Consider the following 23,646-nt stretch of genomic DNA (forward strand, 5'->3'; position numbering starts at 1 on the left):
AGAGGAGGAGGGGAGGAGGGGAGAGGAGGAGGGGAGAGGAGAGGAGGAGGAAAGAGGAGAAGGCTAAAGGAGGAGAAGTGGTGAGAACAGGTAAGGAGAGCCAGAGAAAAGAGGAAGAGAAAAGAAGAGGAGAAGGAGGACAGGAGAGGAGAGAGGAGATTATCATTTTGCAACCCAGTCCAGTGGAAGCTCAACCGAAGATAAAACTATAGTGCAGGATATTGTGGGACAGGTTTTCCAATGTCATTATGACCAGCTGTAGGTAGTGTGACCTGTTTGTGTAATAGCATGAGAGCCTGCCAACGTTCTGCATTCCTGTCAGCTACATGTATTAGCTAGGTGGCTCTGTGTTTTGAACTGCTGCCTTGCAGCAAGAAGGTCTCAGGTTGAATTCCCTCTTGGGGCTTCCTCTCCACGCATGAATAAAGTAGCATTGATTTGACTGTTGCATCCTGTATGTCTTCCTCATTACTGAGCCATGACAATGCTGAGGAACATGTACTACTGGACGGAAGCCATTTCTAAGAAAAGTAAACATCTTGGAAATCAAATCAGACTATTTCACATTAATTTACACACATATTCATCGCTGAATCTGGCGAATGTAAGATATCAAAAGAGACTCAATCCAAGAACATTACTGTTTCAGAAAGAAGAGACTCAAACAGTTCCAGTCATTATTTCACAACTGGCTTCCATTCCTTCTTCTTTAAGTCTTCAAGTCTTTCTCATTACCTGTAAACCTATTTCTTTATTCAAATGAGGCATCCCTGCCTTTTCATCGTACGTCAGGTCTACTAAACCAAAGAAGCAAAGCCGGTTGAGGTATTTTACCCAGTTAGGCACAGTCCTGTTCCAGTGCCCTTTGTCTGTGAATTATGTATGAGTTCCTTGTGAAGACGAGGCCAGTGTGGAATTCACTGCTGACAGTTCTGGTGCACCTTTATTCAAAGGGGGGGGGGGGGGGATAAAGGAAAAGCCCAAAGTAAAGCAAGCCCCTTCAGCAGGAAGGAGTATTAACATAAAGAGAGAGAGAGACACCAACAGAGAGAGAGATACACAGAGAGACAGAGTGAGAAAGAGACAAATAAAGAGAGAGAGACACAAGAGAGAGAAATACAGAGACAGAGAGTGAGAGAGAGACACAGAGAGATGGAGAAAACATGCAGTTCTTTGTGAGTCTCCATTTCTCAGTGCTCACAATGGAAGCTGTATGAAGTGGGTGGGACCCTCTAAAACAGCAGCCGGGGTGGGTGGTGAAACATAGCATGTTGTGTTCCCCCCTTCCAACACCCTCCTCTCACTCCCTCCCCCTCCCAGCGGTGGGTCTGTTAAGACACTTACCTGTGAATTGGAAGAGAAGAGAGAATAGGGAGAGAGCCAGTGAGGTGGAGAGGGGTTTTAAGGCGTCAATAAGAAACAACAGTCACATCTGAGGCCTAGCACAGACTAAGGCTGAATCCCAATACTCCCCCTTACCCCTTACCCTTACCCCTTCCCTTTAGTTTTGTGGTGTCCCAATACTCTTTTAAGTTAGGAGACAAAATCTTTAAAAATAGCTGCAGGAATGCAACATGCTAACACAGTCATTTTAGAAAAGAGGTGTTGACTTTCAAATGTACTTCCTGGTTCTTCAATCAAAGGGCAGTAACATTCCAACACCCCCACGGAGGAGGCCTCGACACCGTCTCTCATAATCACATCATGCTTCTCTTCGCTACACGAGACACTTAACTGCCAACACTGACAGACTTGGAGATAAAATGGATCAGCAGAACCCAGACCTGCCTGGTTACCAACACAGATCAAATGGATCAGCAGAACCCAGACCTGCCTGGTTACCAACACAGATCAAATGGATCAGCAGAACCCAGACCTGCCTGGTTACCAACACAGATCAAATGGATCAGCAGAACCCAGACCTGCCTGGTTACCAACACTTTCTCCTTGACTTCATTTACAGAACAAGGACAACTGTACTCAGAGTTCAGCATGTCTGCCCAGACGTGATCCACAGTAGCTTCTAGAGCCTTGAATGTATGTACAATAACAAGGCTGTTTTATGAAACTCACTGAGCTTTCCTGTGTTACCTGCGCTGGCCTGGTGGACTTGATAAAAGAGACAGGCCCAGGACTGCAGCTTTGCAGCACTGCAGCCTGTAAGGTGTTAGAAAACTATATGACAACAATCATGTTTACTCTAACTGGCCCCTGTAACCAGCTTGGACTCCCCAGGTGAGCTGGTGTAGAACCTCCTCTGGTCCCTAGGGGGCGTCCCAGGAGCTTCTCTATGCAGTGCCCATCATTTATTTTGGCAGCTGGAAAATCCAAGGTGAAAGAACACAAGGGCAAGGCAAAAACCAGAGTCGTGACCGGGGTGAATATCACGCCCGGTAAATCCAGAACACAGAGCGAAGGACCAGGGGGGGACTCAGTCCAAGATACTCGGTTTGTCAGAAACAAGCTAGAAGGTTGGAACGTGGAATGGTCATAGAACATCGCCTGGAACCAAAGGCTAAGTATGTTGTGAAAACAAAACAAAACAAACCAATACCTCACAAAAACATCACATGAGAAACTGAACTGAATAAATCTGGTGCCCCAACAAGCGGCAGGTAAAAGTCATCAACAAAAATGAACAACACTAATCTAGATCCCTAAAAGAGAGAGAAAACAAACAAACAAACAAACAAACAGACAAACAAACAAACAAAGGAACCAAGGCTAAGAGGGAGCAGAACCTTCCACTGTACGTTATGACGCTTCAGGATGCCTGTTCCGTCTGCCTCCTGCCTTGCTAATCACACAGCTGTGTAGCTGTGTCTATATGCCCTCCTGTCTGCCACTCAGTGACTAGTGAGGGTGGAGGGTTGTCCTATCAGACAACAACATTGTTTCGAGGATGCAAACCTGTGGATGCTGTGTCACTACCTTCTGTCCTCAGTAAACCTGCTTGTGTCTTTTTAAGGAGAGCTGTTAGACATGCAGTGGAGGCTCTTTGTGGCTGTCTATAGGAGACAATCCATGGTTGATCTAGTGGGCTGTCTTTGTCAAGTCCACAGTACATGGGTACTGCTAACAGTGGAGGTCTGAGACAGACACTCGGCTTTCATCTATTTTTAAGGAGCAGTATTCCAGACAGCTGTCTGTTGACAATGAACAACCCTTATGTGAGTCAATACATGATTTAACAGCAGATGGGAGGTGTAAGGGTGTACCACTCATCCAGATGATAAATATGCAAGGTCATCTGATGTTTGTGATGAATTCTCTGCCTCAAATGATCGCGCTGTTAGGATCGGCGTACGTTTTGAAGTGTGTGTCTCTGCGTGTGTGTGATTGTGTGTTTGTGAGAAAGAAAGAGAGGGGATGAGAGACTGAAAAGAATACACACCCACACAGAAATGTAATTGTGTGAGACTTTGTGTGTGTATGTGTTGATGTATACTTGTGGTTTGTGTGAGTATTTGAGGCGAGGGGGGAGACAGAGAGGGATGTGCTCATGAACCAGTTTGAGAGGAGGGTGAGAGGCGGGGGAGAGGGGAGAGGGGGCAGGGAAGGAGCAGAGTAGGAGGTGAGGGTGGAGCAGAGTAAGAGGTGAGGGTAGAGCAGAGTGAGAGGTGAGGGTGAAGCAGAGTGAGAGGTGAGGGTGGAGCAGAGTAAGAGGTGAGGGTGGAGCAGAGTAAGAGGTGAGGGAGGAGCAGAGTGAGAGGTGAGGAAGGAGCAGAGTGAGAGGTGAGGAAGGAGCAGAGTGAGAGGTGAGGGTGGAGCAGAGTGAGAGGTGAGGAAGGAGCAGAGTGAGAGGTGAGGGTGAAGCAGAGTGAGAGGTGAGGAAGGAGCAGAGTGAGAGGTGAGGAAGGAGCAGAGTGAGAGGTGAGGGTGAAGCAGAGTGAGAGGTGAGGGTGGAGCAGAGTAAGAGGTGAGGGAGGAGCAGAGTGAGAGGTGAGGAAGGAGCAGAGTGAGAGGTGAGGAAGGAGCAGAGTGAGAGGTGAGGGTGGAGCAGAGTGAGAGGTGAGGAAGGAGCAGAGTGAGAGGTGAGGGTGAAGCAGAGTGAGAGGTGAGGAAGGAGCAGAGTGAGAGGTGAGGAAGGAGCAGAGTGAGAGGTGAGGGTGAAGCAGAGTGAGAGGTGAGGGTGGAGCAGAGTGAGAGGTGAGGGTGGAGCAGAGTGAGAGGTGAGGAAGGAGCAGAGTGAGAGGTGAGGAAGGAGCAGAGTGAGAGGTGAGGGTGGAGCAGAGTGAGAGGTGAGGGTGGAGCAGAGTGAGAGGTGAGGGAGGAGCAGAGTGAGAGGTGAGGGTGGAGCAGAGTGAGAGGTGAGGGTGGAGCAGAGAGGTGAGGGTGGAGCAGAGTGAGAGCGCTTGAGTGATGTGAGTGACAGCAGCTACTGTGAGCTGAGGGCCTGTGAGGCCTCGTAATAAAGATAGCGGAGTGCAGAGCTGCTTGGTTGTGTGGGAATGTGCTCCCTTAAACACTCCATCTCCAGCTAACGACCCTGTGCTCCCAGAGAGAGGGCAGGGCGAGCCACACAGGCTGCCTCAGCACCTCTGGGATCTGAACAGAGAGCCCACATGGACGGGTTATGATTAAACTGCTTCAAACACGGTGTGCTGTTTCAGCCACCAGCCAACATGAAACATGACGCACATGTCCTCCTTTTCCTGTGGAAAGAAATGTTTGAGAGCTGAACAGTGTGGAATGCAGGACACACACCATTTTCCTTCAAGCTATTTGCTAGTTTATGTCACTAACCAATTGAGGTTTACGGTCAATATACCTCCAATTTTACCAGCCTGTGACCTTTCGATGATCAATTTTTTACCAGAAGGAGGTAATTTGTGTTGTTTGCTGAAGAAAGGAAATTATTCTCTCTCTCTCTCCCTTTAAGCTGCTGCTAGTCATCTTTATGCTATCACACACACACATACACACACACACTGTCGCACACACTGTCGCACACACACACTCACACTGGCATTTTACCATGTCAGCAGTGCATCTGATGGTAGCATTTGTGGCCAGCGTCGATAAGCCTCTGACGTGTCAGCAGGGTTAAGAGAACGAGAGGGAGGGAGGGGGGGGGGAGAGAGGGAGGGAGAGGGAGAGAGAGAGGGAGAGAGACAGAGCGAGAGGGAGGGAGGGGGGGGAGAGAGGGAGGGGGAAAGAGAGAGGGGGGGAGAGAGGGAGATAGACAAAGCGAGAGGGAGGAGAGAGACAGAGTGAGAAGGAGGGAGAGAGAGAGAGAGAGAGAGGGAGGCAGGGAGAGGGGGAGTGAGAGGGAGGGAGAGAGAGGAGGAGTGAGGGGGAGGGAGAGAGAGGGGGAGTGAGAGGGTCTCTGTGTGAGGACACGGTGATGAGTGTGCGGCCAGCGTGGACCACAGGAAGCAGGGCTTGTCAGCGAGGGATGAGATACACCTCACAGCGTCTAAACCTGCTTTATGGCCCGCTTGTGCTGCCATCACAGATTAGGTTCAAAGACGGCCCCCTTTTTCCAATCCTAGTTCTATTTAGTGGCGTCTGGAGATGGTGTTTCCCTGGACGATTCCTTGGAGTCAGCAGCTAAAGTGCAGCTATGAGGGAGGTACAGATGTGTGGTATCTGGCTCTGTGTATCTGGCTCTGTGTAAGCCTCTGGAGCCGTGGAGCAGCTGTGAGGGCGGGGGGCCTTATGGAGGCCTTCCTCCTGCTGCACATGATTTGCTGTGGCGTGTCAGTCGGCTTGTTTACGTTCCCAGGGGAGAGATATTGTACACCTACAGAAGAATAAAAGATGTGAGGCAAGCATTCAAAGGAGTTAGAAATATCAGCCAATCAATAGTTCCACCGCATTGATTTATGGTGCGAGTTCTTCCTGGGAAAAGCCTTCAGCTTTACTGATCTGTGAGATAAGTGGACTTCAGTCCCAGCCAACGTTTCACTCTGTTTAAACGTAAAGGTCCATGAGATGATTGGCAGAGTGGCGTGTCCACATCACCTCCAGTCTGTAAGACCAGACTCACCTGCTCTGGTCCTCACAGGGCTCACCTGCTCTGGTCCCCCCTCACAGGGCTCCCCTGCTCTGGTCCCCTCACAGGACTCACCTGCTCTGGTCCTCACAGGGCTCACCTGCTCTGGTCCTCACAGGGCTCACCTGCTCTGGTCCTCACAGGACTCACCTGCTCTGGTCCTCACAGGGCTCACCTGCTCTGGTCCTCACAGGGCTCACCTGCTCTGGTCCCCCCTCACAGGACTCACCTGCTCTGGTCCTCACAGGGCTCACCTGCTCTGGTCCTCACAGGGCTCACCTGCTCTGGTCCTCACAGGGCTCACCTGCTCTGGTCCTCACAGGGCTCACCTACTCTGGTCCTCACAGGACTCACCTGCTCTGGTCCCCCCTCACAGGGCTCCCCTGCTCTGGTCCTCACAGGACTCACCTGCTCTGGTCCTCACAGGGCTCACCTGCTCTGGTCCTCACAGGGCTCACCTGCTCTGGTCCTCACAGGGCTCACCTGCTCTGGTCCTCACAGGGCTCACCTGCTCTGGTCCTCACAGGACTCACCTGCTCTGGTCCCCCCTCACAGGGCTCCCCTGCTCTGGTCCTCACAGGGCTCACCTGCTCTGGTCCTCACAGGGCTCTCCTGCTCTGGTCCTCACAGGGCTCACCTGCTCTGGTCCTCACAGGGCTCACCTGCTCTGGTCCTCACAGGGCTCACCTGCTCTGGTCCTCACAGGACTCACCTGCTCTGGTCCTCACAGGACTCACCTGCTCTGGTCCTCACAGGGCTCACCTGCTCTGGTCCCCCCTCACAGGGCTCACCTGCTCTGGTCTTCACAAAAACTATTGATTGTTTTATTTTTATATCAACAAGATTTAGGTTTAGTTTCAAGACAAAGAACAAAGTAAAACCAGTTTTCACTATTTGATCAGCCCTTCTCTGTCAGTTTTGAAGGACAAGACGGTTTTATTAATTTACTTCAGGATATGTAAAAATAATAAATATACATAAACAATATTTATAGACGAAACATGTTAGCAGTTTTCACAAAGTCACCAAAACAACGTTTTTATAATAATATAATATAACAATATATTATTATTACAATGATAAACACTGCAAGTGACTGAACTATAAGTTGGTTCTAGTGCCTTAACAGAACAGAAGAGCTGCATTGAGTTAAGATGCATTCAAAGCAGAAGTAGCCCTGTGATGTCGTTACCTTTTGAGCCTCTGGTATTCGAAACACTGTAAGAAACATACTGGTGAGAAAGTACTGTAATGTTCATTTCATAAATGATAGTCCCTGCGTCCTCATCTCCTTCCGACAGCTCTGTCTCCCTTCGCAGAGTTTCACCTTATCTTTAAAAAAGAAAGACGAGAGCAAACAACTCAACTGGAAAAATGTCCATATGAGCATCAAATCCCAAAGGCAGTATCATTTGACAGTGGTAACACAGCATGATATATCATTGCTACAGTCCTGCAGCAGTCAACACACCCACCGTTCTTCACTAAGAGACTTCCAAAAGTCAAGAGGCAAGAACCGATAAAGGTTTAGAGATGCCTGTGATGGCATGTGACCCCAACAGAGAGGGCAGGACACTAGAGGCTCCAGACTAACCACCACCAGATGAAATACTCTGTTCAGCTCAGCATGTTTCATAACCAGCTACTCAGTTCAGATCTGTAGCCCCCTCGTGTCCCCGCCGAGGTCCCAGTCACAGGTCTGGCTGGAAGCTCCTGCTCTCCACCAGACTGTGTGACATGTTCCTGAGCTCGTCCCCAGAGAGCACAGTCCGGTACCCCAGCAGGGAGAGGGTGTCGTTGCACAGCGTCTGGACCGTCCGGACCACGTGGATGCCCAGCCGCAGCCTCCAGCTCTCCGCCGTGACCCGGGAGTCCCTGGAGGTGGAGTAGCGGTAGTTCCAGTCCGAGGGCGACACCACGCTGCCGTTGGTGTTGAGGGAGATCCACGCCCGCACGCTCTCCTCCATCTCCAGGCCCAGGAAGCGGTACAGCTCCCTGGCCTTCTCCTCGGGCCGCAGGGCCAGGTCCTCGTAGCGCAGCAGCACGTAGCGCCCCCGCAGCCACGCCGGCCGGCTCAGCCCCGTCTCCACCGACACCGCCATGTCCCTGCAGGTGCTGGTGATCTGGGACAGGTCCAGGTAGTGGGGGCGGCGGCCAGTGGCGTTCCAGATCTTCCAGGGGCGGAACTGCTCGGGGAAGGCGGCCATGCGGGAGGCTAGAACGGCTCGGGGGTCGCGCACCAGGTGGACGATCCGCAGGTCGAGACGGAGGTCCTCGGTCAGCGTCCTCAGGTCCCCCACCTCCGGCACGCGGACCGTCTTGATGGCCACGTGTCTCCGCGCCAGGCAGGCGGCGGAGGCCAGCGTCAGGTTCAGAGCGCCGCACCTCCGGGGGCACCAGGCCTCGTCAGGGAGGCCCCCCGTACCCGCATCCCACGCCTCGGGGCACACGGGCGGGGAACACAGCGCGTGGCTGGAGCTGCGCCGGAAGAAGGCTCCGGTCAGGTGGTCCTGGGGCCGGGGGCGGATGTAGCTCTCCAGGAAGGTGAGGTCGCAGGAGTAGAGGTTGAGGAGGAGGTCGCGGTACGCCCCGAGCAGGGCCCGGCGGTCCAGGCCACGCCGCAGGCGGCTGGAGGAGTTGGTGAAGGCCTGCTGGATGTGGTACAGCGGTTCGAACGCGTAGAACACCCCAGGGTGCTGGTTGAGGAGCTGCCCGGTGAAGGAGGAACCGCTGCGGGTGGTGGCGAACAGCAGGATGTGGCGGCGAGGAGGCGAGCTGGGGGACGAGGCTGGGGTGCCATCGTCACACAACACCCTCCCCCTGGGGTCTGGGGACAGGAGAGAGGACACGTCCACTAAATCTACAAGATGTAGATAACCCAGCCTCTCTGCATTCATTATTAATAGTAATATACGAGTTTAATAAGAGTAAAACTACATGAGATCTGCAGATCTGTATTCATTATTGATAGTAATATACTAGTTTAATAGTGCCGAATCTATGTAAGATCAGCTACTCTGCATTCATTATTGATAGTAATTTACAAGTTTAATAAGAGTAAAACTACATGAGATCTGCAGATCTGTATTCATTATTGATAGTAATACGGGCCAGTTTAATAGCCATGGTTCAACATAACAGTAAAAAGCACTACCCATTGTGGCACCTCCTTGACTTACACCACGGGAAATAATGAAACCCCTCTCAGAGACGGGGGGGGGGGGGGGGGGGGGGGTTCATTAGACTTAAACCGTTTTCTTCCAACAGAGGATGGAGAGAGTCAATGAGTTTAAATAACTCAGATAATAAACATGCATGAACCAGGTCTATCTGCCGGTCTTACCCTGGGAGCTGTGAAAGAGCAGCTTCCAAATGTAGAGCAGATAGCTAACAGGCGTAATTACTGCAGAGGAGGACTTGATTGCAAAGGCAACATTAACTTTTCACAGAGCGGCATAATGGGAGCCGCCGCTGTCAGTGTGTGAGATCAGATTAGTTGTGATAAATTGGAGGATGATTGTGAAAGGAACCGCAGATGTGAGATCTTTTTCATCTCTCCTACTCATCCCTCCCACTGTGATGAAGGAAATCCTCTGCTGTGAAAGGATCGTCGTCTCCCCCCCCTCTCCCCCCCTCCCCTCCCCCCCTTCCCCATGGAGAGCCACAGTTGGATCTCACTCCACACTGACTTTGATGCCCTTCTGAAGTATCAGTCTGAAGTGTCGTTCAAAACCAACATGTCAACACCATCTGAACAACTCCCATGAACGCACTCAAAGTCAAGATCAACACCAAGCACATAGACACTCACACACACACAAACACACACACAGAGGTATAGAATAGTTCCAAAAGTTAGTTGAGCCAGTTATAGAATCAAAGAGAGAACAAACTCCATACAAATGCCCATGATTCTGGAAGGAGAGGTTCATTCCCAGGTGTCCGTGTGCTGAGCAGGGTCCACGCTGGTCAGAGTACAAGCCCCCTGGAGCTGTCTGCATGAGGTCAGAAACAGGGATTCCTCCTAAACAGCTACCTCAGGAAAATGTCTGTGTTGATGTTTATTGTGGGATTGACTTGATGTTTTTATAGCCATTTTCCCTCTCAACCTTATGGTACCACATCTTACTCTGAGCACTGGATATATCATATTTTCTTAAGTCTAAATCAAAATGGTTTATTTGTCCGTGCACTGAAAAGCACAGCGTCATCAGATGAGTGCCTGTGACTTGACAAGCAGCATCTACATAGAAGCATCAACACATTTAAAAAACATTCAGTAAAAAAGGAAATATATATACATCTAACATACAGCATCAAAACAAAATAACAAAAGAATAGAAGCAAATAATATAATTTCAATGAAAAGCAGCAGCAGCAGCAAAGACATTCTGGGCAGACTCGGGATGTCAGTGCAAGGACGTTTACGTGAATGACAAAAGACGCTGTCACGAAAAGAAAACAGAACAGCTCACAATGACATCAACAGACTCTTAAAACCCATTTCAAGGAAGTGTATTTTTTCTCTCACAATCCATCAGCATTCACCACCTCCTGGAAATGAAGGACTCGGGGAAAGGTGATGGTCAGGACACGCTAGGGCAGTCAGAGACATCGACCCCGGGCGCCGTTTAGTGGGCGCTTTACGTAGCGTGTTCTGTCTGTTACTGTGTCGGTGGACAATAACCACAAGGACGCGCATCTTAAGACCAGGCTTAGCTACGACCGTGATTTGTCAAGCTTGATGTACTTGGTGTAAATTCAAATCACAAAGTGGGACGTAACTAAGACCGACGTAAGACCAACTTTTTTACGCCCAGCTGGTGCACTTGGCTCCAGGTGTACATTCTTCAAAAGCTTCTGTTGCTCGGAGTTGCCATGGTTCCTACAGTGTAAGTGTATGCTGGTGCAGTGTCATGAATACAGTAGATAGTATTTTAGTGTCTGGAGAAGACTTTCTCTAGAGAGCAGGTTCTTCACGACTGCAGCCAGTCTCATCAACAAGGGCCTGTCACTGACAGTACACCTGTTCTGTTAACACAGTTTCATATCTTCGACAGTTCATTTGTCACTTTATTCAGTTGCCTTTTCTGTCCTTGCGTTACATGTTTCTTGTTAAGCCCCATCATACCGGAACAAATTCCTTGTATTCAGAGGCCCCATGAAGAGATTGACGCCCCCCCCCCATCCATATTTTTGTCATGTCTGTTTTTTCACTCAACTCGTTTGTATTCCAAGCTTTTCGATGCCCCCCCCCCCCCCCCCCCCCCCCCCCCACACCGGTTAGTCAGCCCCACTCCTGACCCCCCCCCCCCCCCCCCCCACCCCCCCCCCACTCCAACACCACTGCTTGTACATGAAAACAGACTTGGAAATGAACCTGTGTCTGACTCTGGAAGTGGTTTCCTACCTCGGGGTGTGTGTGCCTGGCAGCGCTGCGCGTCCTGACAAGGACTGTGCAGGGGCTCCCTCAGGGTCCTGATGGCCGTATACTGCACACCCAGAGACGCACACACCAGCAGCAGCACTGTCTTCCAGGAACACTCCATCTTGCCGCCTCCAAACCTGCATCCTCCACAGCGCTGCCAGGGACACATGCAGACAGTCAGCCAGGAGAGGGGGCTCTCTCCTGCAGGGCCAAACAGAGAAGATCCCTCCTGGCTCCTCCTCATCCACCATCTGACGACTCCAGGGAGACTGAGATCAGCAATTTAAAAACTGTGCATGCAGGGAGAGACTCAGGCAATAAGATGATAGAAGCAAAGGGAAATTGCAGAGACATATACAGTATATAGAGCTAGATTCACATTTACTCAAAGCCATGTAAACAAGTTCATACACGTCCACACACAGCTACAGAAACAGCTGTACAGAACAGACTGCGTGTACTTACAGAACATCTGTTGTGCTGGTCTAAACCCACCTGAGTTCACCAGCTACCAGACAACACTTGATCATTTTGAAAAGCTCAGAACATCTAAACCCTGCTCCGACTGCGGGTCCGTCCAGTCTGTGATGTGATTTCAAAGTAGCACTTTCAACTCCTGGACCTGAAAAAGCCGGGCTGAAGTACAGAAGAGGTGACTTCCTGTAAGTGAGGAGCTTCGATCTGTCCACTTCAGCCAGACCACCAAAACTCAAACCTAACCCCCCCTCAGCCTCGCCACAACTACCAACGCATATCTAAAGAATTAGCTGCCATGTGGGACTACATGTACCATCAAAGACACGCTAAATAGGACTGCCCCCCCACTCCCCCTGTCTGAGGATCATTAATGATGTTTATGTTTTTATAGCAGGCTCATCTCCCCAGGAACACATCTCACAGAGAGGGGCTGTATGCGTTTGATGTTCCATTAATCACAGACAGGATCGCAACAATGGATATACTCTCCATTGGGGGGGGGGGGGGGAAACCAGTCCAATCTACTGCCTGAAACAATTGGATTTAAGGAGGATTTTAATCTTCTCCCTCTGAGTTATACTCTGGCTTTTTCTGTCACCCTGGGATACCACCAAAAGAGTCCTTTAGACGAGGCTGTCAACAGCTCCAAACAGACCGTGTTTCCATCGCCTCATCTATGTTTCATACAGTAACAACATTAGTGGGCCCACTGCCTCGGGGACTGTCTCCGCCTCGCTCTGTATGGGGATCTGGGCGGCTGTTTCTGAAGGGCTGTGAATTACAGAGAGACATGAGCAGGTGTTTGGCTGCCAGAGCTAAACAATGAAAGATAATGACTTTTGCGTGAGGTGCTCAAAGGGGAATAGCTGTAGTGAAACATGAAGGCTGGAGATTAGGTCTGAAGTGAGTGCAGGGAGGAGAGTTGGACGGCTCCTTCGCTGTGACCCCTTGAAGCATTGTGACTGTCCAGTTTTCACTGTCCTCCAGGGATAAGTCCCATGTAGTATCTACTGTAAAAACAACTGGAGGACTATCTTTCTGATCCTTTCCCCTTTCTCTCTCTCTCTCTCTCTCTCTCTCTGAATCTCTCTCTGATTCACTCTCTCTTCCAACCTTCTCTATCTTTCTTTCTCACTCATTCTCTTTATATATCTCATTCTCTGACTCTCTCTCTCTCTCTCTCACACACACACACCATTCTCTTTATATATCTCATTCTCTGACTCTCTCTCTCTCACACACACACACACACACTTTTCATTTGCAGCCACTCACGCTACAAGTCCCTTTTCTTTTTCTTTCCGTTACACGGGGGCACAAACAATCATGCTCGGGATTTGGAGTCACAGTACAGCGGAGCACATCGCCTCAGGCAGAACAGCTGAGATAGCGAGGGACCGCGCGAGGGGCCGCGCGAGGAACCGCAAATAGTGTTTCTGCAGGCTACAGACGGACCTGATATGAGACCAGATTCATCTGGTCCCACGTTTCCACTACCCGGCAGGAAACGTCGTTAAACTGTACACTGACAATTTGAGGAAGATCAGTAATACTTTTTATTCTTAAATCAACGTGAAAAAACAAAACAAAAAAGGTATTCTAGAAGAAAACGCTAAAAGACGAGCTGTAAAGGTGCCCGGTGCAGTTTCGTTTACTGTCAGCCTATGTTGTTTATTTTTTGTTGTCATCAGACTAACAGATAAAGCGGGCATCTGCATCATTTAGAAAAGTGCACACCGTCTAGAAATGTGAGCTTTGTTTTGACATGAGCCTTGTCCGCATATACTTCAAACAGAATAAAATTAATAAACAGACGGTGACAGTATAGAAATGCATTTTCAGACGGTTATTTATCCGTTATCATCACCCATCTGCGCTGTTGTCTTTCTTAATGCTGTACAGCGCGTCAACCAACATAGTTCTATGTGAGAGAAAAAAAATCGAAACGCGCACTATTAACTAAAACAACAATCATTAAAAAAAAATCTCACCATTACCACATGTGACTTCGTGTTAGCGCAGAGTCATCTCCACAGCTTCGACTAATGGGTGGTGGGTCGGTGCCGTCCGGTGGTAACGGAGAGAGAGATGAGCGAGCCAGAAAGAATGGAGCTCGGCGCCGGTTGTGAGGACCGAAGATGAGAGGCGCGAGAGCTGGAGCGGGCGCGTGAGTGAGTAGTTAGCAGAGCTCACGTCCTGTATCCGCCTCCAAGCAGCCTCACCCTTCCAACTCCGAGTGTGTTGAAAACGTGAAGTTGGAGATCAGGTCTTCTATTGTAATTTTGGCGAAGGTATTGTCAGGTGAAAGGCTTTGAGACTTAATTGATTTTTTCCACATATTTACAACAGATCTTATAGGTTAGTACAAAACATATATAGGCCTAGGCTACAGACAGTGATACTGACATTTCCAACAGAACACTTGATACTGAATTAATAACAAACCAACTCTGCCCACAGATTAGAGCCACAACACGGTGGATGACAAAGTTTCACGAACGTGCAAAAATTCACTTCTCTAACATAACCGACCTATCAATCTCCACGTGAAGGCGGCAGCACGTGTGTGAAAGTGGCAGAGAGACAGGGAGAGCTTATCAGAGAGAAACACCTTGTTTCAGGCCTCCTACCGGGCCAGATGTACCCCAGCCAGACCCAGCTGGAACGGCCTCAGGCACGCGAGAGAGTCAGACCGTCGGAGGCAGCTCTCTGAAGCTGCAGCTCCGTGCCCGTGTCTCCACAGGGTACGCGATGGAAGCGTGACTTACGCCCGCTCTCAAATGGAGCGGCAATCGTCTCCGTTTCAGAACAAGATTGGACTGACACAACCGCTATTTCAGTTCATCACAGGGAAGAAGACCGCTATCAATACCCATGGTGCGCTGATAGGGGTCTAAATCTCAGATTCTGCGTGTGTGTGTGTGTGCGCGCACGTGTTTGTGTGTGTGGGTGTGTGGTAAAGGGAGGGTCTCATCGCATCCAGGGGTTACTTTCAGGTCAGACTTTCCTTCTGACAGCTCAATTACTCCTGGGTGGTCGATTGTGTTAACTGCGTTGTGATTTATCTCCCAGAGTGACAAAGTCACATTGACAACTGAGGGGTTGCATCCTTCTGTAGTGAAACAAAACATGAACTATTCTTTTACAGTGTAGGCCTATTTATATAGATAATAGTACATCACCTTATTTATTAAACCTAGGAAAACCATGACTCCTTTTGAATCCACAACTGTAAGAATAAAGTAGAAACATGACAGCTGTAGACCAGAGGAATGATGATGCAGTATCTGCTTGTTTCCTTCTCTGAACAGATGGACTCTGAACAGATGGACTCTGTTGTGTTATCTCTGTCGTGAACTGATAATAACACCTCCTCCATTAGCTGCATTCCAGAGGAAGGAGACAATGTCTACAATGGGTTTCAGGACAATAGAGAAGTCGTTGGGTTTTTCTAATACAGGTTGTTCAGGAGGTCTTGGTCAACCCTCAACAACACACACACACACGCACACACACACACACACTAACACACACATGGACACACAAACACACACACGCACACACACACAAACGCACACACACACAAATCCCCGATCACTGGCATGACTGCATCCCAGCATACCACCATACCAGCATTCAAACACACGCTGTCGCTACAGATAATCACTAAATGAACAGTAGCACCTTAGAATAACTGACCTTTTCTAACAGTAAAAGCATTGTGAGGGAAGTTTACTACTGAACCCTCTTGATTGTATTGCAGATTAAACCCAGCCGTGTCTGTTGACGTGTGGGTGTGCTCAGGTGTCACCTGCTCAGGTGTCACCTGCGTGACGCTGGCACAAAGAGGGGCTTGTTACTCAACCGAAGAGCTTCAGCTCTAGATAAGCCACCCTCATGGAGACTGTACACTGACTGCAGGGTTATACCTCTTCAGCATCTGTTTGATCTGTCCTGCTGCTCTGACAGACCCCAGCACAGGGTATGGGCCTGGGGGGGGGGGGAGGAACAGGAGAGGGTCAATAGGAGGGGGGAGGGGAGTAAGACCTGGTGTGGGGGGGGGGGGGGGGGGGCTGTGAGGAGGGGAGGAGGGGAGTATGACCTGGGGGGTGGGGGGGAGGGGGGGGGGGCTGTGAGGAGGGGAGGAGGGGAGTATGACCTGGGGGTAGTGGGGGGGGCTGTGAGGAGGGGAGGAGGGGAATATTACCTGGGGGTGGGGGGGGAGGGGGGGGGGGGGCTGTGAGGAGGGGAGGAGGGGAGTATGACCTGGGGGGAGGAAGAAGAGAGGGCCGTGAGGAGGGGGTGAGGTGCCCGTCTGAGATGTGAGGTGGAACAGTGGAAATGTTGTGGAAGCAAAGCTGTCATGTCGTGGATCAGAGGTGCAGACCTGCTGGATCGAGACATGCACAGCACAGGCTGCAGCTGGGCATAACATCAGGCTGCAGCTGGGCATAACATCAGGCTGCAGCTGGGCATAACATCAGGCTGCAGCTGGGCATAACATCAGGCTGCAGCTGGGCATAACATCAGGCTGCAGCTGGGCATAACATCAGGCTGCAGCTGGGCATAACATCAGGCTGCAGCTGGGCATAACATCCTGCTAGTTGGGGAAAATCAGACACCTTTTCCCATCACAGTACGAGTACATTAGCATGACAATGCAGGTACAACACTATGCAGTTCCTAATGTACATTTGTCGTTCTGTTGAATCTTAATGGAGGTATTCCAACAAAACAGTTCTACAGTAGTTTTTTTATATACCAGCCCCATGCCTGCTTGTGCGCAGTAATGGGGGAGAGAGATGATTACAGGTGCACTATGCCGTATGCAGTTCATGGTGCAAAGGACCATTTTTATGGCTCTGAAAGTTTTTCTTGGCTCTACATCAGGAATTTTGGAAAATGTCAGTGTCAGTGTTTTGACAAGTAAAAAAGGGGACAGTTAAATGACTAAGATGACGACTGTGGAACTTGTCTTACCGGTCCTCGTCTATCCTCTCGTGTGAAGATGCTCTGTGTTCCAGTACGACAAGTTGTTAAAAACACAAAAAGAATGTACGTTTAGGCACAGAGATGGGTTCTTCATTAACAGACCACGAGCCTGGTTGTGCAATAGGAGAATAAACATGATGATTACTTGGGAGATGATTTCTTTCACGTTCAGTTTTATAGTGTGGGAGTTCCTGCCATAACTATAGTGTTACGTTTGACAGGGATGAATTGAGTTTCAGGGCCAGTCATCGCTCATCTCAGAAGTTTCATGAGCGGATGCTGTTGTAAGTTATTGTAAAGCCTAGAAGGTTTGTTTGTTATTGTGAGGCTGTGGGGGCGGATGGGAGGAGGCTGAGGGGGCAGACGGGAGGAGGCTGAGGGGGCGGATGGGAGGAGGCAGAGGGGCAGATAGGAGGAGGCTGAGGGGGCGGATGGGAGGAGGGTGAGGGGGCGGATGGGAGGAGGCTGAGGAGGCTGAGGGGGAAGACAGGTGGAGTCGTGCATGTGGGTCCACTCCCCAGTAGCCAGTTGGTCCAACATAACAGTCTGCTCCTCTCCAGGGTAAGCCTGTCACCTGCAGGCCCCTCGCAGACAGCGCCCGCCCCAGACGACTACATATCAGCACCTGGAGCACACACCTGTACCCTAGGTCAACCCACACACACCTGTACCCTAGGTCACACACCTACACACACCCATGCACACACACAAGCACCCCAACTGACGCATGCACAACCACACACAAACACACCCCACACACACAAACACCCCAACTGACGCACACAAACACACACATTTATCTTTACAGGTAACAGATAAATCGAGCCCTACATTGCTCAGTTACATCAGTTACATTGCCTTTCTACACCAGCCACAGCAGAAGGTTAGTCCGTCCTTTGGGCCAAGCGCGGTCTCTAGGGCGGCCTCCTCTCTCTGTCTCTCTGCTGTGTTGCGTTTGCAGTCTCAGGGCTGTTCTGTGTGGCTGAGCCCACTGGTGATTAACCACGAGAAACTCAAACAGCTGCCTCACTCACATCTGGGAAGTATCGATCGCCTGCGCTCCTCGTGACTGGCTGGCTGGGCCCTAAACAGACAGCACGAGCTGCTCCTGTGCTTTCAGATGGGTGAGGTTGTGTGTGATGGTGTGTTTGTGTCTGTAGGGGGTGGGAGGTGGTGTACTCACTAGATCTAATTGGCAATCAGCCCATCTCCAGAACGGAGAAGTGTCAAGTTTACAACACATTTCATGTCGACATCTCTGTGTACAGCTTGTGAACTGTATGAATCATGTGCATCATTATTTAGAACTCTTTCCCCCTTCTTCTCTCAGTCTCTCTCTCTCTCTCTCAGTCTCTCTCTCTCTCTCTCTCTCTCTCTCTCTCTCTCTCTCTCTCTCTCTCTCTCTCTCTCTCTCTCTCTCTCTCTCTGTCCTCATCCAGGTGCCTGGCTCTATCTGTATGAATTATTCCTCTGTTATATACTGTTAGTATTCTTAGTTCCGCTGAAGGTTAATTGTACTTGTATCTTCAGCACTATTTATGACTCCTAGTTCTTTACTGTCAAAACATAATGTATCGAAGTGTTGAACATGAAAGCTGAGGGTCACTTTGCACACAAAAAAGATAAATCCAAAGAGGAGAGTCTTTATTTCTTCATGAGTTAATAAATGCCATGACCAACCGTGTTAGTGATAGAACTGTTATACAAGTTATACTGTACAAAATATGTGTGACATGTATTTTCATGTGATAATGTCTTGCACACAAAAACGGTCATTCAAGATGCATATTCATCAGGCCTGGCTGACACCCCTGTCGCATCTGTTCTTCAACACTAGACTGCGATAGTGTGCAAGAACAACTTTGAAAAGTCTTTTGTTTTAACGTCCTGTCACGGCGATCCCTGAACTGCTGCTTAGCCTGTAGTACAAGGAAGTGGAGGACCATTCCATGTTAGTCGGATGTACTTCGACTTCAGTTCGTTTCCACATTCCCCGGCGCTGTCAGGACAGCAGCCTAACTGGTTTAGTCATCAAGTCATCAAAATGGCCCCGAGCTCTGCTACACCGTCGTCATGCCTCGTTTCAGTTCAACTGTGCCAGGACATCTTAGAGCATCTGAGGTTTATGAAAGCGAGTCATTCTCCTTGTTAGTTTTAGCTCTTTCATATGTTTTTTTTTGTTGTGTGTTTTATTAATAATTCACCTTTTAGTGGACTGGAAACAATAGGTAAAAATGTGTTGTTTTAAAAATTTGAGAAAAAGATTTAGACTGCATTAAAAAAGCTTGAACAATTTTGACATTCGACATTTCTAATTCTGAAAGCCTCAACACACTATAACATAAAGAGTACCAAAAGTACAATAAGAAGTTAAACACAGATTAATTCTGGTCCAGAATCACTGGCATATTTTTGGCAGTCTAGGACTGTGGCTTATTCTTCATCTGGGGAATGACTGTCAGTCAGACAACTCCTGCAAGCTGTCAGACCAAGTTCTCACGAGTGCTGACTTTCTCAAACTCCACGTCTTTGGTCTTCTGGCCCATGGCTGTTCGTTTCTGGGCGCTTTTCTTCTTCCAGATCACTACCGCCGTCACCACCCCAATGAGAACCAGGAGGCCCACCCCCACGGCAGCATACACGGCTGGACTCAGGGCAGGAGCAGGGGTGTGGTCAGTCGTTTTGCCTTTTGACATCGTCAGACGAGTCACCTGTTTGGAGAAGCACTTGTCAGAGTCCAGCCAGGGCTCGTAGTCTTCATCGTCATAGTTATACTCCTCTTCCTCAGCGAGACGGTCGGTGTACTCGTCAGATTCCAGGAACCCGACGCCGCCCTCCACCACCACACAGTAGTACTTCCCCTCATCCTCGGGGCTCAGCAGGGACAGCTGCAGGGAGTGCCCCTGCTCAGAGAACGTGGCCCTGCCTCGGAGGTGCTCGGGCAGGGCCACCGAGGTCTCCCTGGAGTCCAGGATGAGCTGGTCGTTCCCCAGGGCTCTGTGTTGGTACCACAGCACGCCCACGTTGTCCTCCGCGTCGACGTCGCAGCGCAGCGTGCCGGTTCCACCCTCTGAGACAAGCAGCGTACGAGGCTCCCTGCTGGGGCACATCACCAGGGAGAACTTGCCCACCAGGGAGGGGGAGAAGCAGGAGTACTGGCCGAAGAGGTTTTTAGACAACGCAGGGATGACCAGAGAATAGCCCGGATCATCGCCGTCAACCGCATACATCTGATCCCCCCGCTTGCCCTCCTCGCTCTGGGACTTCCTGGTGGTGTTGACTTGCCCCAGCGGTGTCTCCCATCTCTGGGTGGGGTCACGGTGTGTGGAGGGGCAGGCCAGCACCGCTCTCTCTCCCTCGGAGCGGAACACGCTCAGCTCATCGGGGTTTGGCAGGTACGCGTTGTGGAACCTGAGGCACTTGTCTCCTGCCATCACCAGGCAGAGGAAGTGATGGCTGCTCTTCAACATGGTGGCTGTGACGTGGAGTATCCTCCCGCCTTCCCTCACCTGCACCGAGCCCCTCAGCCCCTCCTCCAGGGGCTCCAGGGACACCCTGCTGTCCAGGAACAGTTCAGTGGTGTAGTTGGGGAACACCTCGTGGTACCAGAGCACGCTGGCTCCGCCCTGAGCGGTGAAGCTGCCGTTGCAGAACAGCTCCGCCCCTCCGTCCTCCGCCACGGTGATCTCCTGAGCGCTGGTCTCCTGGTCGCACACCAACAGCTGCAGCTCATGCTTGTCCACCTGGCCCCCGTTCTTCCAGCACTCCCTGCGATACACCCCTGAGTCTGAGTCCCGAAGCTGGCTGATCTGGAGACCCAGCAGGGGGGGTCTGTTGGTGATGTTCACCCGGCCCTGGTAATCTGACAGGGGGGAGGGAGGTGCAGACTCATCGGAGGAGTTCCCTAGTAACAGGTCCCTGCCTGGGCCTGGCTTGTAAACAGCGATGTAGTCCACTCCAAAACAGAAGCCCATCTCTATGTCCTCGCCTCGCTGTCTGAAGATGGGCTCTGGGCTCTTCTGTGATCGGGCAGAGCCGAGGAGGAGGAGGAGCAGGAGTCCTGTGTTCTCCATAAGGGTGGTTGTTCCTTCTGACACTGGCTGTCCCTGTTTCTCGCACACTGGAATTTGCAGACTGACTTAGAAATTAGGAACTTACTTTCGTTTGTCACACGGCCACGCCCCTAGCTCGTATCTTCTTACAGTGGACATTCCTTCACACACACACATTCACACATTCACACATTCACACATTCACACATTCACACGCACATATGCACACACGCGCGCACACACACACACTCAAGCTGGCCCATACACAAGCAAGCACACACAGATTGCTTTCACCCTCATTCGTCACTGTTAATCATTAATCTTTTTGTGTACTCAGGTGAAAGGCAGTTTCACTAATAAAAGCGGATTCTGTGGCACAAAGATACGGAAACTACAAATACAACTTGTGAGTCCTGCCATCATTTGAGGCGCACCGATGAGTAGTTGGACAGGTTTAACTCCTGGGCGCAGTCGATCACTGTCAAAGGCTTCTGAGAAAGGTTGACATAAGGAGAGGGACGTGTGCATGTGTGTGAGACTGCGTGTGTGAAAGAGAGGCTGTGTGTGTGTGTGTGAGACTGCGTGTGTGAAAGAGAGGCTGTGTGTGTGTGTGTGTGTCTGCCTTCACTTGCATGCAGTCATGATTCCATGGGTGAAAGTGCGAGCAGAAGAGTGCATGCATGGTCATGCTTATCTCAGCTGTGAAAGTGAGTCTCTGAATGTAAAATCTGTTTTGTTTTGTTGTTTGGTGCGTAAAATCTCCCTGACAAAAGATACAGGCTGGGTGAGCTTGTCCTTGGATCTGATCCAACACTTGTTACTTGTGGCTGATCAGCTGAAATGAATCCTGTTCCAAGTAACAGTTTTCTGAAACAATAAAGTCAAATTCTGAAGTAAATCAGAAGCCCTCCCCTGAAAAATTGTGAATGTTTTTTTTGCTGATGATTGCAAGGAGAAGACGGAAAAGATTGGTTGACTACACAGTCCTGACATGACTAAGAATTCAGATACTAAACACTTTGTCCGGAGCAGAGGAGGAACTAAGTTTCAGACCAAGGCTACGTGAAGACAGGGAAGTTTTAATTCACACAGCAGGTCGGTTTCAAACCCACAGACTGAAAAAAGTTCATAAAACCACAAACAATCCAAAACTAACAGGCAAAACCAGGGTCAGAAAACAGACAGAGGTCCATGCAGGAATTCAACCTTTTTAGACGCTGGGACAGATCAGGAAGAATGCTGACGGTATGATCTAGCAGGGAGCAGAGGAACAGAGATGGTGCACTGGGCCAAAGGGGCCAATAGGCACAGGTGAAGCTTGCGATGCTAATTGTTCTAAATTGAGGGGCGTGGTTGAAAGCTGAGCCCAGACTGACACCAACCTCACAGGGATGAATCCTTACAGAACAAGAGAGTGAGATTCATCACAGATGAGATGATCTTGTGCACATTGTTGCTGTTGTTCCAAAGACAGACAATGTTATATCTTAGACCCCTGGGAAACACAGTAAAACTAGTTTACTGCATTGTAACACTACAATCAAGTTGTGAGACCGGTCTAATCGTGTGTCTAGCATACTACAGATTGGGGAGCCATGAATCTGATGTCTCTCTCTGCAGGAGCAAGACTGGAGTGGAAGTGAAAGAGAACTGTTTAATTAGAGGTCTGTTTAGCTGAAGTAGTTTGTAACCATGGTTTCCTGACAGTTCTTCTGTTATATCAACACCAGACCTCAAAAGAAACAAAGCGACATTAAAAGGAAGCAGGGAGATACATCAGATCATCTGGTCCAAGCGTTTCTTAACCACAGCTGTGCTACTCAGTAAGAGCAGCACAACAATGACAAATGTGCTGCTCTGATAAACCATTAACTATTAAAGCTAACATTAAGTTACTATTAAGTTTACTGTAAGATAACCATTAACAGTTTGATGAGATGACATTCAGAAATAGAGAGATGTGTGCCAGGTTACAATGACCAGATGGTGTCTGCCAGAGTAGCCAGACTTTGACTCTTCCTTCTGAGACTGAGACAAAGCTTAGATGCTGTAGTGTCAGCATGATGCAACCCACCCTGGTCACAAACTCTTTGCGACACTTCCCTGTAACCAGACGCTGCGGTCCGTCCGAGAAAACTTTGCGGCTCAAGAACAGCCTCTACCCTACTGTAGCCGGCCTCATCAACAAGGCCCTGGACCCACACTGACTCTGACGGGTTACCGCTGCTCTGAAGACACATTTATTCTATTGTTCATTTGTCAATTTTAACATCTTTTTTTTTTCATTTTTGTACTTGCTTATTTGGTCATTGCACGTTTCTGAATCATCAGACCAAAGCCGCTCCCTGATGGTGATAACCCCCCTGGCAGCTAACCTGTTTTTGATACTGACTCTGAATTAACTGGACAACGAGATAAACATCTCCGGCATTCAGTAATGTGTTCAGATTGCTCTGCTGTATCAGATTGGGATGTGATGAGGTTTCCTGTGTAGGTCTGGGAGAACTGAATGATCAAGTGTTTGGATTAAACTCCTGCTGTGAAGACCTCTGGCTGCCTGCTCATCTAACTGGGTTGATTGCAACGATCAGAGCTGTGGATTTAAGAAGCTTGTTTGAAATGTAAATTTGTCCAAAACAGTTCATGGAAATGTGGGATGCAAAATAGCTGTAGGTGAGAAGGAATGGAGAGGAATGCCA

The 23,646-nt window shown here is 49.6% G+C and overlaps 1 protein-coding gene across 3 annotated transcripts; it reads right to left on the reverse strand.

Moving 5' to 3' along the window:
• Positions 1 to 6,907: 6,907 nt before the first annotated feature.
• On the reverse strand, positions 6,908 to 14,110 carry si:ch73-62b13.1 (Carbohydrate sulfotransferase 1-like). Of its 3 annotated transcripts, none has more exons than XM_047034884.1 (3): positions 13,901 to 14,110; positions 11,409 to 11,580; positions 6,908 to 8,825 (listed from the first exon to the last, which is right to left on the reverse strand). In XM_047034884.1, exons 2-3 carry the CDS (start codon positions 11,545 to 11,547, stop codon positions 7,690 to 7,692), a joined length of 1,275 nt encoding a protein of 424 aa, XP_046890840.1. In that variant the 5' UTR covers positions 11,548 to 11,580; positions 13,901 to 14,110; the 3' UTR covers positions 6,908 to 7,689. The 3 variants fall into 3 exon arrangements, with proteins under 3 accessions (XP_046890840.1, XP_046890839.1, XP_046890837.1); XM_047034883.1 differs by having other exon boundaries at positions 13,895 to 14,110; XM_047034881.1 differs by having other exon boundaries at positions 11,409 to 11,716; positions 13,895 to 14,110.
• Positions 14,111 to 23,646: the final 9,536 nt, after the last annotated feature.

The sequence above is a fragment of the Hypomesus transpacificus genome, chromosome 14 (genome assembly GCF_021917145.1).
Source record: "Hypomesus transpacificus isolate Combined female chromosome 14, fHypTra1, whole genome shotgun sequence".
Lineage (NCBI taxonomy): Eukaryota > Metazoa > Chordata > Actinopteri > Osmeriformes > Osmeridae > Hypomesus > Hypomesus transpacificus.